At 41.6% G+C, this 17,512-nt stretch overlaps 1 protein-coding gene across 2 annotated transcripts; it reads left to right on the plus strand.

The window, feature by feature from the left end:
• The first annotated feature begins 618 nt into the window (after positions 1-618).
• Positions 619-13,493, plus strand: LOC122189873 (CKLF-like MARVEL transmembrane domain-containing protein 6). 2 transcript variants are annotated; one of them, XM_042889350.1, is made up of 4 exons: positions 619-770; positions 5,744-5,920; positions 7,362-7,460; positions 8,888-13,493. In XM_042889350.1, the coding sequence occupies exons 1-4, from the start codon at positions 645-647 to the stop codon at positions 9,035-9,037; spliced, it is 552 nt and encodes a 183-aa protein (XP_042745284.1). In that variant the 5' UTR covers positions 619-644; the 3' UTR covers positions 9,038-13,493. The 2 variants fall into 2 exon arrangements, with proteins under 2 accessions (XP_042745284.1, XP_042745285.1); XM_042889351.1 differs by lacking the exon at positions 619-770 and adding an exon at positions 5,051-5,098 and having other exon boundaries at positions 8,888-13,492.
• The last annotated feature ends 4,019 nt before the right edge of the window (positions 13,494-17,512 follow it).

The raw sequence follows: 17,512 nt of genomic DNA on the forward strand, positions 1-17,512 counted from the left end.
CATTCACTTGGCTCCTTCAGCACAGACTGTGCTTAAACAAAGCACGAGTAGAACTAAGGCCGAGAAAGCCAACTGCTGCTTTTCTATCAGTAGATCATACTTAGCAAAGTATATCTGAATTTGACTGTGAAGGACCATAATAGTTCTGTGGATAATACGCTAATTAAAGTCAATGTGGTACACTTTTGCTTATACACAAAAGTCTTCGTCTATTTCCTCATGGCAGCACGAGCTGTAGCTGCCTATGAAATTAGGTGCGGGCAGAGGTACAGCAGCACACTGGAATCACAGAACAGAGTTGGAAGGGACCCACGAAGACCATCGAGTTCGACCCCGGCTCCACACAGCGCTATCCAGAATCCAAACCCAACGTCTAGGAGCGCCGTCCAAACACTCCTTGAGCTCCCGTGGTCGCGCCCACCGCCGTCTGGTGAAAGTTCACAGGGACGCGTCCCAGCCCCCGTGCAAAGGACGGCACACGCCCCTGCCCGCCCCTACTCTCGTGCACGGGGCTCGCAGGAAGCGCTTTTGTTTCAGCGTCGGCGGGCGGGGCGCTGCCTCCGCCTTCCCGTTCCCGTTCCCTGCCGCGCCGCTCCAGCCGCCGCCCTTTTGCTTTCGCTTCTCGCCGGCTCGGCAGCGCGGCCATGGAGAACGGCGGCGTCTACAACGAGACCACCGAGCCGCGGGCCAAGCCGCCCCTCCGCCGCCGCTGCGGCTGCACCCTGCGGCACCTGCGGGGCTGGCGGCTGGTGCACAAAGCCCTCCAGCCGGTGAGTGCCTCCGGGCGCGGCGGGGCGGAACGGGGCGCGCTCCTTTCTCGTGTCCCGGCTGAGGCGAAAGGCCGCCGCCAGCACGGCTGTGCTGCTCGGTGCCGAGGCTTAGAATCTGAGGGGCAGCGCTTTCTGCAGAGAGCTACGGGGGTGAAAGAGGAGGTGGAAACCCTGCTCTGAAGCTCGGGGTACGGCTGTGGACTTGGCCGCTCCTCGCACGCCCCGGCAGCGCCTTTCCTGCCTCCTGTAGAGCACCACGCACAGTGATGGTAACCCGTCCGGACGGCTGAGACGCTGCTTCTCACCGGGCGGTCCTGGGCGCACCGGAAAATGCAGGCTCCCCTTTTGCCTGCTTGTTGTCATATTCTGAGTGCCTTCAGCACGTGGGCGCGCGATTCGTGCTGCTGTCTGTCCGGCGGTGCTGGTAACGGTGCAAGGAACAGAGAGGGGAAGTACTCACAGGGGGGCAGTGGGACTGGCTGCTGACTCTAAGTGTGTCGGTGCCTGTTTTCCGGCGAAGTGGCTGTTCAGTCAGATGTCTCATGCTCAGAGGAATCATAGGTGATTTCCAACACTCTCGTGTGCTCACTGCGCAGAGAAGAGGACATTCTGTTTTTAAACTTTAGCTCACACAGAGTCAAAAGGAAAAGAAAGGTAAAGGTAAGACTAAGTGCTGCCAAAAGCAATGTTTTCTTAATAGCGTTTTAAAAACATCATGTCCGAGAATACTTTAAATAAATGTAACAGGATGTAAGCTTTTACTTCGTCACCTAGAGATTGATTGATCAAATAAGATCTGCTGGCTGTCGCTGCCAAGCAAGCAGATCATTTATATCAGTAGTCTGATGGAATAGAATGAAATATTACATGTGCAACTTCACCAGTGTAGCAAAGTCTTCAATTTGTTACCTGAGCAGAAGCATTGCTTAAAAACTTTCCAGGTAGGAGAAAGAGAAGTTATGAGGGGCCTGTCCTAACCATCATGGGTAGCTGCTCGATAGGTTTCAAAAACAGTTGGTGGTCTATACTTGTCCTACAACGAGAGGAAAAAGAAAACTGAATTATAGTCATTCACTCTCCTGATTTCTGACAAATTTTCTCCTTCCTTTTGTTTCCATTTACCAAAATGCACTGTTCTGGAGTTCTTGGTCAAAGTATTTAAAAGAAACACCAGGAATTACTGAGGATGGAATCTTCAGTATCTCCAGTAAGAGAAATGTTTTAGGAAGGATTTTTGGAAATCACTGTGATTTAGCTAATATTAGCACCTATTAGCTGTCTGTTAAAATAGGGATTCTTTGTTATTTTGGGGATTACACACTGATTATCACTGGGGTGGACTGCTAAATAGGGTGTTGGTTTCAAAAATCACCCATCTTTGTTACAGAATAGAATAATAGAACCCTCAGACTATTAAGGGACTTTCAAAGATCACCTAGTCCAGCTCCGCTGCCATGAACAGGGACGCCACAGCTAGGTCAGGGTGCTCAGGGCCTGACCCAGCCCAGCCTTGAAAGTTTCCATCACATCACTGGGCAACCTGTTCCTGTGCCTCACCACCCTCACTGTAGAAGACTTTTTCTTTATATCTAACCTAGATCTTCTCTCTTTGAGCATGAAACCATTTCCCTTCATTCTATTACCACAGACCCATCTAAAGAGTCTGTCCCCTTTCCTGTAGCTCCTCTTTAGGTACTGAAAGGCTGCTCTCAGGTCACTTTGAAATCTTCTCTTCTCCAGGCTGAACAGCCCCAGCCCTCAGCCTATCCTTACAGGGCAGGTGTTCCATTACTTGGAGCTGTTGGAGTGCATCCAGAGGAGGGCAACAAAAATGATCCATGTCTCTCCTGTAGTGAGCACTCCACATTTGGACGCAGTACTCCAGGTGAGGCCTCACCAGCACAGAGCAGAGGGGCAGGATCACCTCCCTCCCCCTGCTGCCCACACTTCTTTGGATGCAGCCCAGGATATGAGTGGCTTTCTGGACTGCAGGGGCACATTGCTGGTTCATGTCCAGCTTCCCATCCATCAATACCCCCAGGTCCTTTTCGGCTGAGCTGCACTCAATCCTTTCGTCTCCCATCTTGTATTGGTAATAGGGGTTGCCTTGACCCAGGTGCAAGACCTTGCACTTGGATTTGTTGAACCTCATGAGGTTCACCTGGGCCCAATGCTCAATGCCATTCTAGATCCCACTGAATGGCATCCTGTCCTCCTGTCCCTCTGGTTTGTCGACTGCACCCCACAGCTTGGTGTCATCCACAAACTCGCTGAAGGTGCACTCAACCACGCTATCAATGTCATTGATGAAGTATTAAAAAGCATCAGTCCCTGCAGTGACCCCTAGGGGATACCACTTGTCACAGATCTCCGTTCAGACATTGTGTCATTGACTACCATTCTCTGGGCTTGATTCTGCAGCCAGTTCTTTGTCCATTGAACAAGAAGATCAAGTATTTTATAAAATACTGTGAAATCGCCTACAGAAAACTTCTTTCTAGGCATCTTAATTGCGTGGGTTTCTAGATTACTGTTTTGTTTTACTTTTACTACAGCTGGATTGTTTTGTTGTTGTTTTTTACTCCACGACTGGTTCAAATTCAGCACTAAGCTAAATGTCATGGTGCCTATTGTGCCATGCTTGAGGTAGAAATGAGTTCTCATCTAAAGCAGTAGTATTTCTCATTAGCAGTTATTTTACTTCAAAAAAAAAATACCTTAACCAGAAAGGAAAACTGTAATTCAGCCTCAATCTGCTATTTGCCCTGAACTGTTTGCTTCCTATAGTATCCCTCACTTTGGAGCAGTACAGAACTAACGTATGTGCTCATCTAAACTGGAAGGTTTGTGCTGGGAATACCACTGCTGCTTGCCTGCTGGCAAGTTCATCGATTTACTTTATATTTGCAGCATTTCTTTGTAGCCTTTTCTTTATTAAACCCACCTGTAGAAACTTGCAGTAGCAGTAATGTCAGTGTTGATGAAAAACTTCCTTGCTGGCAAAGGGCAGAGGAAGATATTTATTTTCTGTAGGAGAGGGAGGGAAGGTGGAAGCTGACTGCATGTGTCTTCAGGTGTGACCTTGGTCTTCAGTATGAAGGAAGCTCTGTCCCACAGGTTTAGCTGAGCTGCCCTCTCCACTCATTGCTGACAGCTCGGAGGAAAACAGTTGTTGATATTCTGTCCATTTGCTGCTTGGAAGTCTCCATAGGCGCAGTGTGGAGAAGACAAATGTGAAACTAAAGCAAAGGACAAGTCCCATAAAAGACTCCAGTTGATCCATCCTTTAATTTTAATTTTTATTTTGACATGGAACTCCTTTAAGTACTCTTTGAATGTAATTTTCTCTCACTTGCTTGTACACTCAGCCAAGAGGTTGCTGGTTTTTTTTTTCTCAGTTACGGTTATCTGGGCTACTGAAGTCTTCTGAGGGCAGGTTAACAGAAAGGCTTTTGCTTTCCTTCTGGTCTGTTTTGTTTCTGGTGAAAGTGATGGCTGATATAAAGAGTGGTGATATATAAAGGGGTGGAAATCTAAATCACAGAAGAGAGGGGAAGAAAAATAAAAACATACCTCCTATTTTAGCTCACTTTGCAAAACATGTGAATTAGTGATTGGACACAATTGTAAGCTGTGTAAGTAATCTTTTGATTATTTTTTAAAAAACCTCTCTAAAAATTGGAAATTCAGAGCTTAATACATTCCTTGGGCATCCGTTGTAACCACTGATTTAGGTGTGTGTTCCTGAGCAATGTGCCTTTGCCAGCAGCTGCATGAGGGAAAGGAAGTATGCTGAGGCCTGATTGTAATATGCAGTTTCTCACCTCCAGTTCTTTCCCTTTCTGAGATCCTGTTTACTTCATACATGATTGTGTATTCAAAATACAATGTTTTGAAGTGCCCTTCTGAGGTCTGGCTTAGTTGGTGGAAGGTGTGGTTCTCATGTGCTAAGTCGCTGTTCTTATTTTTACTGTCTTATTTTTACTGAGGACAGGTAATTATTTTCCAAAATAAGATGCAGATAAAGCACCTGCAGCTGCTTTTACATGCCATATCTGGAAAATGACAATTCTAAATTCTAGAATTTGGTGTTTTTCATAGAACTGTCACCCTCCCACATGCTGTTATTAATAATATGATCATCCTCACATCAGTCTTGATTTTATGACCAACTCTGGTTCCTAATCACTGCTTTGCTCTAATCTGCTGAACTCCTTACTGCACAGATCTATATCCTGTGTCATCTTTTCAGGATGAAGAAAGCCAGCGAGAAGTTGCCACAAGGAGGGATTATTTAAATGCAGCAATATTCCTTCCTGCACAAAAAGGTAGCAGAAAATCCAGCAGCAGATGCATGACAGCTGTATGGGAATTAATTCATGCTGCGTCCTCAAAAAAGGACAGTTGCAGGAAGGCTGGCATAAGCTTCTGCACAGATTAAACACTGTCCAGCGTAGCTTAAACTTTCTGGTTCCTGCAGTTGAGCTGCTGTTGTTACAGGGTTCTAAGTATACAAGCTACGCTTTCTCTGAAGTTGATCAAGAGAGGCAGCTGGCTGGATCAATGTGTTTGATTTCTCCCCTGCCCCAAACCGAAGTGCATTTAAAATTAAATGCAGCTATAAGTGGTAAGCAGCAGAGTTTGTGCTTCTCATCTGTCTGGTTTGCTTCCCGCTGCCTTCTGCACAGCATCACAAATCAAGAGTCTTTACTTTCTAACCAAAAAGTGAGTTTGGCAGCATGTGCTCAGCTTAACCGAGTGTCGTTCACTGCCTGACTTTAACATCAAGACAAAACTGTCTCCCTATATTTCTGCATGTAATAAAATAGTACAGAATTTTATGGGGCTCTTTTAAGATCCAGTGTTTTCTTACAGCTGTTTTCATTAATATTGACATCAGAGGCATTCAGACTTTCATTTGTTGAAGATATTGATGAGACTTGGTACCATTGAAGTATGCTATTTGTTTGCAGGTCCTCTCTTTTCTGGCTGTTATTTTTGAAGAAATTGTGGAGGATTGTATCAACTGTCATGGGCTGTACTTCTTTGAATTTGTAAGCTGCAGTGCTTTTCTTTTGAGCCTCCTGATCCTGTGTGTGTATTGCACTATTGCATATGAAACGTTTGGGAAAGATAAAGTAAACAAAATGGTAAGGAATTTCATTTGTTTTAAATAAACCATATAATGTAAGCTCCTCGAAACTGCTGTGGAATCAAAAGGCTGTGCAGAGTGAATCTCCTATTATTCTCCATTTAAAAATTAGATTAAAGGAGGTTATATTACTTTGACTTTTTCAACTTTAAGAGTCTTCTTAATATTGACAGTTTTTCAAAATTGTCCTACATGCAGGACATTAAGACTTGTGTGAAAGTCTTTCATAAAGGCTCCCACTATTACACTGTTATAATAGATCACTCCAAAAGCAATGCCTCCTATTTATTTCCATGGAAACTACAACAGATACAAAGAGTTCTGTAACACTGTGAGATAGAGCAAATTCACAGCTAGAAAATGCCATTTGTCATCACAGTCACTACTGTCATCTATGCATTTTCACCAGAGATGAACAAAAGCCTGCATGTCATGCTTGTAAAAAAAAAAAAAAAAGAAAGAAATTGCACCAGTGGAGGTGACCCACTGTTGCTGTCACTACTGCTGAAATGCACCATTCACCACCTCATTGTGTCAACATTTACTGTTTGGTCTCCATAAACATTCAGCAAGTGCCAATGGATGTCAGTGGGTGCTGTTTTTTCCACATGGTGGAATTCAGTTCCACCCCATTGCTTCAGATGCACTCCCATGTCAGACACCTTTCTGTCAGACTGCCCCTTTGATGCCATCTGTCACATAGTAACAACACGTAATGGGATATTGGTTGGGAAGGTTCAACCTTTGCTGCCATCCATCAGCATCTGCCTGCTTCTGACCTTGTGGGCCATCATAATAAATTAGGAGGCATTACTTTCAGAGCAGCCTTCATATGCATGATATGGCTTTCTGCCAGCATGGTACTTGAAATCTGCCTGTCTGCGGCATCTGTTTTTCTACTGAGTGTAGCCTACCTCCTTTCTGATAATAACTGTACTGGTTACTGCTCATGCTTTTATGTTCCACAAGGTGCACTGTTGGCACAGTGTCACCCTGTGAAGTCAGGAAGGCTGTTTTTGGACTGTCCTTTCAGTGCAAGCAGTAACAATATCATGTGAAGGTACAGATAAGGGAGTGTAGTCAGAGATCTGAATGAGCACCTTCACTTACAGGTTTCTAGTTTCCCAGATGGAATAATGCTAGCATGACTGACCTGCGCTTGAATTTGACTGTGAAAAAGGTTAAATGTAATGAGAGAAATACTGAAAGAAGATTAAAAAAGAAAAAAGGATTTTATAAAGTTGACTTTTAAAAATAGTTAATGATATTGAATGTTGGTTGGTAGTGAAATCAGTTTCCTGACTCTCCCACGAACTTCAGTGTTTCAAATAGTAAATTCATTGTCAGATTAACTTGGTTGCTGTTAGGATGTTTGTTTGTTTGTTTGTTTTCAGGTAGCATATCTACGCTTGTGTAACATTCATTTCTTTTATTTGCAGAATTTTTGGACCATGCTAATTATAGGTGCCTTCTTTCTAATAGCTTCAATAGTGCTTGCTGCAACCAGCTCTGGGTCTGCTTTTGAAAAAGCTGCTTGTGTAAGTCTTATAATTGTATCATTTACTTTACATTTAAATTGTATCTTAATTTCTCTGCTCTTGAAAACTCACTCAGTTTGCAGGCAAGAAGCTGGGCAGGGAACAGACTTCAGTGCATTATGTTGTTTCAGGAAGAGAGAGTTATTTTGGAGCTTCTACAAGCTGGAAAGCAGGCATTCCTTAGGACTTCTGGAAAGCTCTGTGTACTCTTGAGCTCCCTGGCATCTTCATTCCTTGCTTAATTTTGCTCCCTTGGCTCCGTGTTCTTCCCTGTCCTCTGTCACTATTGACAACACTGCCTTCTCTCACCACTCCCTGATAATCTCCTCTGAAAAGCAGATCAGCTGCATTTCCATTATATTCTCCAGTTGTAAAGTCAGCAAGCAACCATATCTTTTGTCAGGCATTATAAAACATATGTAGAGAATGCTGGCTTGTAAAGGCTGTGATAAGAATCACAGTTTCCTCAGTGACAGAAATAGAACAACGGGGCATGCATCTCCCGGGGACAATGAAAAGGCTCAGAGCAATGCACTGTGGAGACTTTGTGGCATAGATCCTCCCTTATTTGGCACTCTTTTAAAATAACCTCGAAATTGTGAATATGTGAGTTTAAAAGACCAAATTTTGATTTTTATTCTTGAATGAATTAAAAATGGATTAGAAAGGAAAGCGAAATACTTCCACTCCATAGGCAGGATGAGCTATTGGATACGCACATTTTCGTGTGGTGCTCTGTTTTGCTGCTGATGTACTCATACCTAATGGCTGAAATATAAAGGCTCCCCATTTTTTTCTTTTTTTTTTCTTTTAAACTGGAAAAACAAAGTAATTGTGATTTAAGACTTATTAGTGTCTAATTGCTTTGGGGAAAAACAGCTGCTTAAATTCAGTCAAAATGAGTGTAAATGTGTGCATTTGATTCCTTGCTTGAACGAAGATGCTAAAACCAACCTGCTTACCACTCTTCTGCTATGAATAACAATGAAACTTGTCATCCTTACTTGCTGACCCAGCAAGGCCTTGCTGAGCTTCTGCTGCTTTATCTCTTCACCTTCCATCTGTTATTCTTCTTTGCTTGGTCCTTCTAAACAGCATGCATCTGTTGTATAACTGTTCTGCTACACCATCAGTGCTATACTTCTTCATTAGTTTTACTGGAAAAAAAAAGAATACATATATATATATATATACTTCCACTATTAAGATCTGTTTAGAAAATATTCTAATATCCACAGCTGGTTAAGAGAATGAGAACTGTAAAACCTTTTACATTTTATATGCTACAGTATGACTTCCAACCCACTGCCAATTTAAACGGAACTAATGATTTCATATATGAGCATTATTAACAGATCTCTCCAGACACTTAGAATACTGCCAGTATTTGTACATTTTTAATTCCTGTATTCCTTTCACTTTCATAGGTGTTTGGATTTTTTGCAAGTGGGGCATTTTTAGCTGAATTTATATGGGAACTTTGGTGCAGTCGGAAACAAAGCACTGAAGAACGCTCTGAAAATCCAGGCCACACTCAAGGTGCCACAGAAGATCAGCCACTGAATAAGCCAAGCTAAACTTTCTGAAATTAGTTCTTTTTTTTTTTTTGAGTGGAGCAAGCTAAAACAAAGTTTCAATGCTCTGTAGGTAATAACTTCTGTCCCTTCCTTCTAATCAGTTTTATTTGTCACAAAAACTTAAAGATCTGCAGGCAAGTAGTGACATCTTGAGCATTGTGGTTTATTTAATTTTCTAAGCAACTGGTCCTGCCACCTATTTAGGTGGCATATATTTAAAAAAAAAAAATGTAAATAGAATAACTGAAGGACAGTAGTGTGCTGATTTGATTTTGGTAGAAGTGACTAATAAAGGGAAATATGTGATGCAGAAATTCTTAGTTATGCTCTGAAGACATTTTCTATATAACTTGGACCAGATACTTCTCTTACAAGTTCCAAATTAGAAGAGCAGAATTCATTCTTATTGGTCAAACAGTGAATGTAAGAGACATCTAACTGCAGCCTTACAAAAATGCTTATCCGTGTGTAAGAGTGTGGGATTTTGTTTTTACTATTCAATCTCTTTCTTCAGTTCTGCCTGTGAGATCAGTTTAATGAAAGCAAGGAGTTTTTATGCAGGGGGTAATGTAGTTGTTTATTAAGGAGAGAGCTTTGCACATCGTGCTCATCGGTGTTCACACTTAGATGACAGAATGTTTTTTCAGATTGTTTCAAAACCAAGAAAATTTGCAGGAATAAAGAAAAGCTGGCTGTGAGAGGAAAAATTGAAGAATAAGTATTTTCACAAAGTAACCCTAAATTAGCAATTTGAACATCAATGGGAAAAACATTACTTCACACTGGTACTATCCAGGTGAATATGATTTGCAAGGTTAATCGCATACACAACTTGTCTATGCACAGTTAATGGTAGCTTTACTGGAATTGTTGTGGACCATGTCATTTTCTTTGCTCTAGTGCACTATGGACTGACTGGCTCAGCTGGTGAGCAGGTAAATCAGTACTTGTACCCTAAAGCAACAGGCCATACTGCTGATGCAGCATGTATCAGACCAGTGATGGACATATCAGGCTAGATGCTGATGGGTATAAATAAAATGGAAAAAAGGCATTTTTTTAGATGTCTGAGGTAGAAGCAAAATTGCTAGACATGTAAAGGAATGCCCTCAAAAATAGGGCAACATGCCATAAGCCAAGAGATGTTCCAAAAATACCAGAGCACGTGAGAAAAAAAAGCTGATTATGCAAAAACAGTTGTTGTTTGAGTTCTCATGACATCTGTAATGTCTTCCAGGCATTAACACCATTTATCAATATTCTTGTCTGACAAGTTTATAGTCCTGTAACCTGCTGTGGCAGTGCTGAGACTAAGCCCTCCAGAAATTGTGCATGAGAGCTGTATTTGGAAAGGGATGAGGAAGTCAGTGTAAGAGAAAGCAGTGTAAAAGGTCAACTTTTTTTTCCTAGTACTGTTACTTTCAGATGAACATGAGTTTGTGATGTTCTCTCCCTAACCTCTGTGCCTTAACTTTAACACTACACTTTGCTTGGGGAATGTAACATTTTGACAGCTGGTGTGAAGCACCAAGTTTAAGCCGTGTCTTGGTTTCAGAGCCATGCGTAAAATACGTATTTTCTTGTATGGAATTTCTTGCCTTGAAGATGAAATGTTATTTGGACTGTCATTTATTTTCTTGTATTTATTAGAATCCATTTGCACTAACCTGATCTCAGTGTAGGTGTACAGAGCTTATTGTAGCTGTGTCTGAAAACTGGGTAGATTAGAGATGTGTTTGTTTACAATAGGCAATAGGAAACTGGTCACAGGGAGAAATATCTCTGCTGCAATTCGCAGTGTCTGACTTTGGCGTATATGTTCACAATGGTGATTAGCATTTGAGGTTGGTGTGAGTTTTTTGTGTGTTTGTTTTTGTTTCCTTTTTAGTTTATTGCCCAAGATTCTTATGAATTTTTTCAACATTGAGATTTCTGTTGTTTCTTAATCTTGATACTATAGAGTGTAAAATTAACCAGGTGCTGCTGATATTATTTAACAATGCAGGACTATGACAAAATTTTCATCTTGGAATAATCTTTCCTTTTTTTTTTTTTTCTTTTCTTTTTTTTTTTTTTTTCTTAGCTTAAAATATATGAAGAGAGTTATGGGTTTTGATTACCTTCTCTATTGACTTTTCTCTGCCTGATTTGCTATTGATACGCATTCCTGAATTGGAGATGTAGGTACTGAGAGGGATCCATGAAACCATTTCTCTGCCTTAGGCCTCCCTATCCTATCTGGTATCTACCACTGATTCTTTACAGACAAATTGGAATACAGAAGTTATTTTTACAAAAAGGTGCCACAAGCAGCTGGTGTCAGAAGTGACTGGAACTGAGTTCTGACTCCCACGACCTGTGTCAGACCTTCTGAAACAGAAATATTGCCAATCTTTGCAGAACAGTTTGATGGATTCTCTTGCTACATACATGCTGGCATCCCTGGAGTATTTCAGGTTGCTAAGAGTGAGGATTTTTTAACATACACTTCATTTTCCTTGTAGCTGTTCCAAGCAGTTAGCGTTTACACATTCTCTCACTAACTGACTGATCTGTGTATGGATTTGAGAACCAAATTCTGTTGACTGAAAGGGATGAAAGCATTGCCACCAGCTAATGAAAATGAGCAGGTAGTTTTCTGGAAACTGGTTAGATCTGTTTTCCCTTGTCATAGGATTTTCCTAATGGGAGACGTGAAATTCTTTAAAACAATACGTAGAGCTCCATCCCAGATTCTGTTTAACTGGCATTCATCTGTCATATAGTACAGTAGTTAAATACCACATATGGGCTATGAGTTTGAGGTAATTGCTAAACTGTTGCTACCAAAACAGCTGTTTGTTAACAAAGCAGTTTCTGTATGGTTGTACTGTCAATCCTAGGCTTTTAAGCTTGAGGGTAGGGTGTAGTTGGTTTTCTGTTGTTGCTTAGAAATAGTTGGGAAAATAGTTGGGAATGAGGCTTGTTTGTATCTATGCAGTTCTCTGCTGCTGCTTAACTTGCTTTGTCAGCTCCCCAGGGTACAAGGGCAGATGTGTGTCTCTGCAATCCTCCAGGCCAGGTAGGATGAGAGACTTCCTTACTACCACAGCCAAGCAGAGTGGTCTCCTGCTGTCCTGATGTGCTCCTGTCATGCTCCCAGTGTCGGCTGTAGGCTTTGAGTGTCTTTCCTCCCATTAGGCTGATCCCAAAGGATGGCACTGGATTAAACATCAGTTTTTGCAGGAGCTCTTTCTGGCTGTATGTCTCCTACACTCGTGCACTGTCAGCAAAGTGGTTTGCAAGTTTCCCAGCCTGTTCCTGATTAAACAATCCTGCTTTCTTTAAATTAGCTATTTACATTGCTAAACAAAGTTGGCTGAATTTGACTGAAGTGGATTAGGGTTATTCAGGAGAATGGTGGGAGCTTTAGCAGGAGGGCAGTTATGAGAAACTATCTTAAATTTCTTTTCCTGATTGCAAAGCAGCCACAATTGTACAGTCTTAACTGACAGTAAAACCTGTGGAGAGGAGCAGTCGGCACGGTACATCAAGCTGAAGACTGTCTTCACCTTCTTCAACACTGTGCTTGGCAGTGGGGCTGTGAGCCTGCTCAGCATATTCAAATCCAGTCGAGCACATCCAAAAATATTTGAAGGCTCCACACTGACTCTCAGGCATCTCTTATGCTTATGGTGCTGTGAGAATCAGTGCAGAGGGTTCTCCAGGACATGTGAAGACTTGCTGTTAAGTAGCTGAACTGTGAGTTTTTGCTCTGAAAAGCCACATGTACATTATGTAGAGTGTGAATTTTTAAAGCGTTAAGCTCATATTAAAATCATAATGCTAGCAATGCCCTTTGGATTCAAGTATTTGAAGGAATTGTGCCCTACAGCTTGTACTCTGTGCTTGCAAACAGCAGGGCAGGGTTGTGGTCCTGTACCGTTTGGTTCTACCATTGCACCCACCAACTTTAAAATGCAGTGAACTGTTTCATGCAATGCTAAGAGCTCAGCACAAGATGTTTTTGCATAATGGCCATTGTGGTAATCCTCACTCTGTTCAAATCTGTGCAATAAAAATACCAAGCTTACTACACTGAAGGGAAACATTTTGTGAGATATTTGAGGGGTTGTATGAAGTTGTAATGAATTAATATGCTGGTAGTGCCTTTAAGATGGAAATTCATCTTTGTTTTATTTTATTGCTGTAAGCAGCGGGAGGTATCTAGATTAAATTTTATGCTGTTCAGAACTATCACTTTCATACCTTTGAGAACTTAAGTGCCTTTTAATGATTATTAAATCAGAATGATAATGCAATTGTTTTATATATATTAAAAAAAAAAGCATATAGTTTCGTAGCCAGTGTTGCCTTGAACTTCCATTAAAATAATTGTGAAATGTTTAATTATTTTTCCATTCTATTTTAATTCATATTTTAATGTATTATGTTCTTTTTGGTCCTTAAAGATGTTTTGTAATCATTTTTAAAATAAAATATCAGTAAATAAGTTTCTTGTTTCTACTGCTAATGATTCGGTATCAGTATGTAGTTCTCCCAGAACAAACCACAGGAAATAACATCATTCTTTGTTCCTGGTTTGGAGGAAGGAGCTTGCATTGTGTTTGCCTGTTACTGGGGAAGAGTATCTAACTTGCAAACCTGCAAAGCTGGATGTTTTCAGTGGAAGCTTCCAGGAAAAAAGGTCCAATGAGGTCAGTATTGTCCCATGTCACAGGGTCCAAACAAGCTAGTCAATGACAGACTTCACACCTACTATGGCCTAAGAGTTACTGCAACAAGTGTAATTCAAGTGCTGGTTTCCTACTGTCTTGATTAGTTGGAGGTAAGAAATGAAGTGGTAAACTTGTTAAAGGAAGGAACACAAATAAACATAAGGCATCATAAGGTGTCAAATTCTATCTTTTGGTGTAGAAAAATGCAGGTGACTGAGCTACCAGGTTGAGGAGGAGTCACTGGATCCTTTAGAAATGTTTTTGTCTGATTGTTGGTGGCTGGGGTATGGAAAAGGAAATAATAAACTTGCATGCTTTCTGGCAGGGTAACTTTTTTTGTTTTATAATCAGGTTGCTTCTTGCCTATTCATCTTGGGACCAGGAGGAGAACTGCACTTTTTTATCTTCTACACTGAAATTGGAGTAATGTACTATATTTTTCTTTATATTATTTATTAAATGTGAAATTCCCTATGATGAATTTGCCAGAGATGAATGTGAACGTATGAGTTCATGAGAGGAAAAGGCCTCTAATACCATAAACTAAATTAAATTTGAAAACTAGGTGCAATATACAATACAATAAAGGCAAAATGTAGTAAGGGGGAATTGCAGTGGTGGATTTACAGAGTGAGTTCTAAGAAACTTGATTAAGATTTAATAATTAGAAGCATAACCACAGTTTGTCCTGTTACTGCTAGAACTGTGACAACTCCTTTCTCAGCAGTGCAATCCAAATTAATTTACTGTAAATTACCAGAATGGCAGAGTAGGGCTGAACACAGATTGGTAATCTGCATCTTTTCTTTGTGAGTGGCACAGGCACCTCCTGATTGCTGTTGTGTGCTGACCACCTGCCTTATTGCACAGCCTCCTTCATGTGGCTGTGCAGGAACCTCCTTGGCTGGGTTGTGGTTTTGACCTCCCTTTGAATTCAGAACAGCTATTCTTTGCTTGCTTAAAGGGAGCACAAGGAAGTCGAGTAATGTTTTTGCATTCTGTTGGTGCTTACCCACACGGTGCAGCTGTTCACATACTGCTGTCTGCATCTGCTGAGAAACTGCAGGAGAAAAGTTTGCCCACAAGAGGGCAAAGACGGTCGGGTAATTGAAATGATCTGGTCCGAAGCACTCTGTTCTCTTCCGACCTGTATTTTCATTGGAGCCGAAGCCCATTTGCCCTCTGTTTTTGTCAGTGTGACTATAAGTTGAACAGAGTATTTTAGTGATCATTTTTACAGTCACTTCTTAAAATGTAGCTTGGTGGATTTCTGGTAGTAGATCAATTCTGTTTCAATGCAATACTTCAGCTAAGCAGTTTGGAACAGTAAAGGTTTTGCTTTTATTCCTTTTGTTTTGTAACCTGTCAAGAGATCTCTTTAAGTTTTCCTTATTTTTATTATGAAGTCAAGCTTCAGCTACATGATGACTCTGTACCTATAATGCAGTATTGCAGCTTTGAAGACTTTTGTGCTCTGTACTACGCTCTGGCTTTCGGTTGAAAGGCCTGTTGATTCTGGGTAGGTGAGGAGGCAGAAGAAAGGAATGGGGAATACCTGTGCATTTCTTAGACTCTGGGGAGGCTAAATGAGAGAAGCTTATTATCAAAACAAATGCAAATGATGCATGCTGGAAAAATGTCAGGGTCCACAAACAGAAATGTTGGCACACATAGCCGTAAAGCGCGCCTGACAGGGCTGCTCGCATTTCCCGTCCTCCACAGGCACCACAGCAAAACTTGCTTTGAGCCACTTGCATGTCCTGATCACTCATTCAATTTATTTCATATGACCTATTATCTCTTGGCTGAATATTAGAACAAGACTGGAGAAATAAAACAGCCTGGGCTGTTTTGAAGTTGGCACGTCCTGAGGTGAGAGTCAGGGCTTCACAAGGAGGTGTCAGCATAAACACATTCTTCTGTAGCACAACTCATTTGCAGCTTGATGAGGACAACACACAACAAGCATATCCAGTCAGGTATCTGTTGCTAGATATTCTGCACAAAAGCATGTTGCCGTCTGCAGTGCCAAGTTTGGAGACTACTTCACAACTCCCTTTAGCCATCACTTGTGTTTGTCATAAGACTTACTGAAGTCATAATATTGTACAATGTAAGCATTACAAGTTTTTTATTATTATATTCTCTACACTTGCTTAGAGAATTACTAGGTAAAGTGTTGCTCAAAATAACCCATCTGACTGTCTTCCTTACAGCCTTCCTTCTAATCACTTCCTTTGCACTGGCTGTCATTCATCTTCCAAAAATCTCAGTGCAGCCACTATTCTGAAATCCCCGCACCCACTAATCTGTACGTAAGCGAAGAGTGGTTACTTAGCCACTTTGTAGCCTCTACACAGCTAACCTAAGACTTGGAACTGCTGCTTTATAGTGCCAAGAGCTTTAGCTTTAGCTGCATCTCTGCTGGTTTCTCAAAGCAGCTGAGATGAAGTGACTGTGGAGGTCTAGCTGAGGGGTTACAATGCAGCATTAGAAACCAGTCTAGTTAATGTAAGTCTGCCTGTTTTCTGTCTCACAGTTCTCTTGCCCAGAAAGGCTTGTTTTATGAATGAATAAATGTTGTCCTTGACTTGGTACAGTTTTTTAATTGTTAACTCTTGTTTCTGGCAGTGGCGCCTCTCATTTGAGGGTAACAAGGGCATAATTATTCAGCTCTCACACATCAAACTGCTGAGCATGAGGTATTAATGGAGTGCTTTGCCGCCACCATAGCTTAATAGCTACAGCTGCAGTGCTGTGCTCTTGTTTGGCTGGGGCTCATGGAAAAGGGGTAGGGGTATGCAGCTCATTAAGTTTCATGTTAAGAGTGATTTACAGACATAGAAATAACAGTAGATTGTGCTAGATGGACAAAGTACTTCTGATATACAAGGAGCTATTATACCAGCAGAGCTGTGATTCACACCCATGTCAGGGAAGCCATCAGCACTAGTCCACCTTGGTATAAGCCCCAGTGATCTCAGAAAAGAAAAAAGAAAAAAAAAAAAAGCTGTGCTCTGTAACTGTGTGTGCTGCAGGACTGTACTATGGGGAAGGTTGGGAGGGAAGAAATCAAAACTTAAACTGATGCTTTTAGTTAGCTACAAGCTTTGAGGTCATAGTATTGTAGATAGTGATACACAGCTCCTAGCTTGCTCTCTTCACATCCACCCAGCTATTGCATGAGCTCTGTTACTAGCCAAGGCACGTGCTGGAGTTAAGAGGTATGTGCTGCTGCAGCTCCACATGGCAAAGCAAATCTACTCCAGCCCTACCGTGAGATGTTCCACTCCACCTGGAAGCTGATGGAGGAAGAGGCACATCAAGAATTAGCAAAAGGGTAACATATGTTCCTGAGTCACCGTGCTGCTGTGAATCATCTCTGCTCTCCTCTTCATTGAGTGCACAAGGAAGAATGGCTTAAGTATTTATTAAGGCCAGTCCTAAGCAAATAGCCTCCAAGAGACACAGTGCTTGTCTGTGGCAGAATGAAGTTTATTTACTCTCATTGGGCTATGAAAAACAAGGATGATGTAATTTCCTAGTCTGTCCCTGTTAGGGTTAGGTGCCTCTGAGGCTACACCTTTGTTTTCTTCCTCCAGGTTTCTAGAGCCTTGCTGCACTTCCTCCTATGCCATAAGGCTACTTGACTGCTGTTGCTCTTCCTGCACAAGTGTAAACATTTAAGAACAGAACACGTGTTTCAGACACACTGAATTTACAGCTGACTCTGTTAGTGGTCTGGTGATATTCTGCT

Source organism: Lagopus leucura, unplaced genomic scaffold (assembly GCF_019238085.1).
Source record: "Lagopus leucura isolate 7727_CA_CO unplaced genomic scaffold, USGS_WTPT01 Super-Scaffold_100157, whole genome shotgun sequence".
In the NCBI taxonomy this organism is placed as follows: Eukaryota; Metazoa; Chordata; class Aves; order Galliformes; family Phasianidae; genus Lagopus; species Lagopus leucura.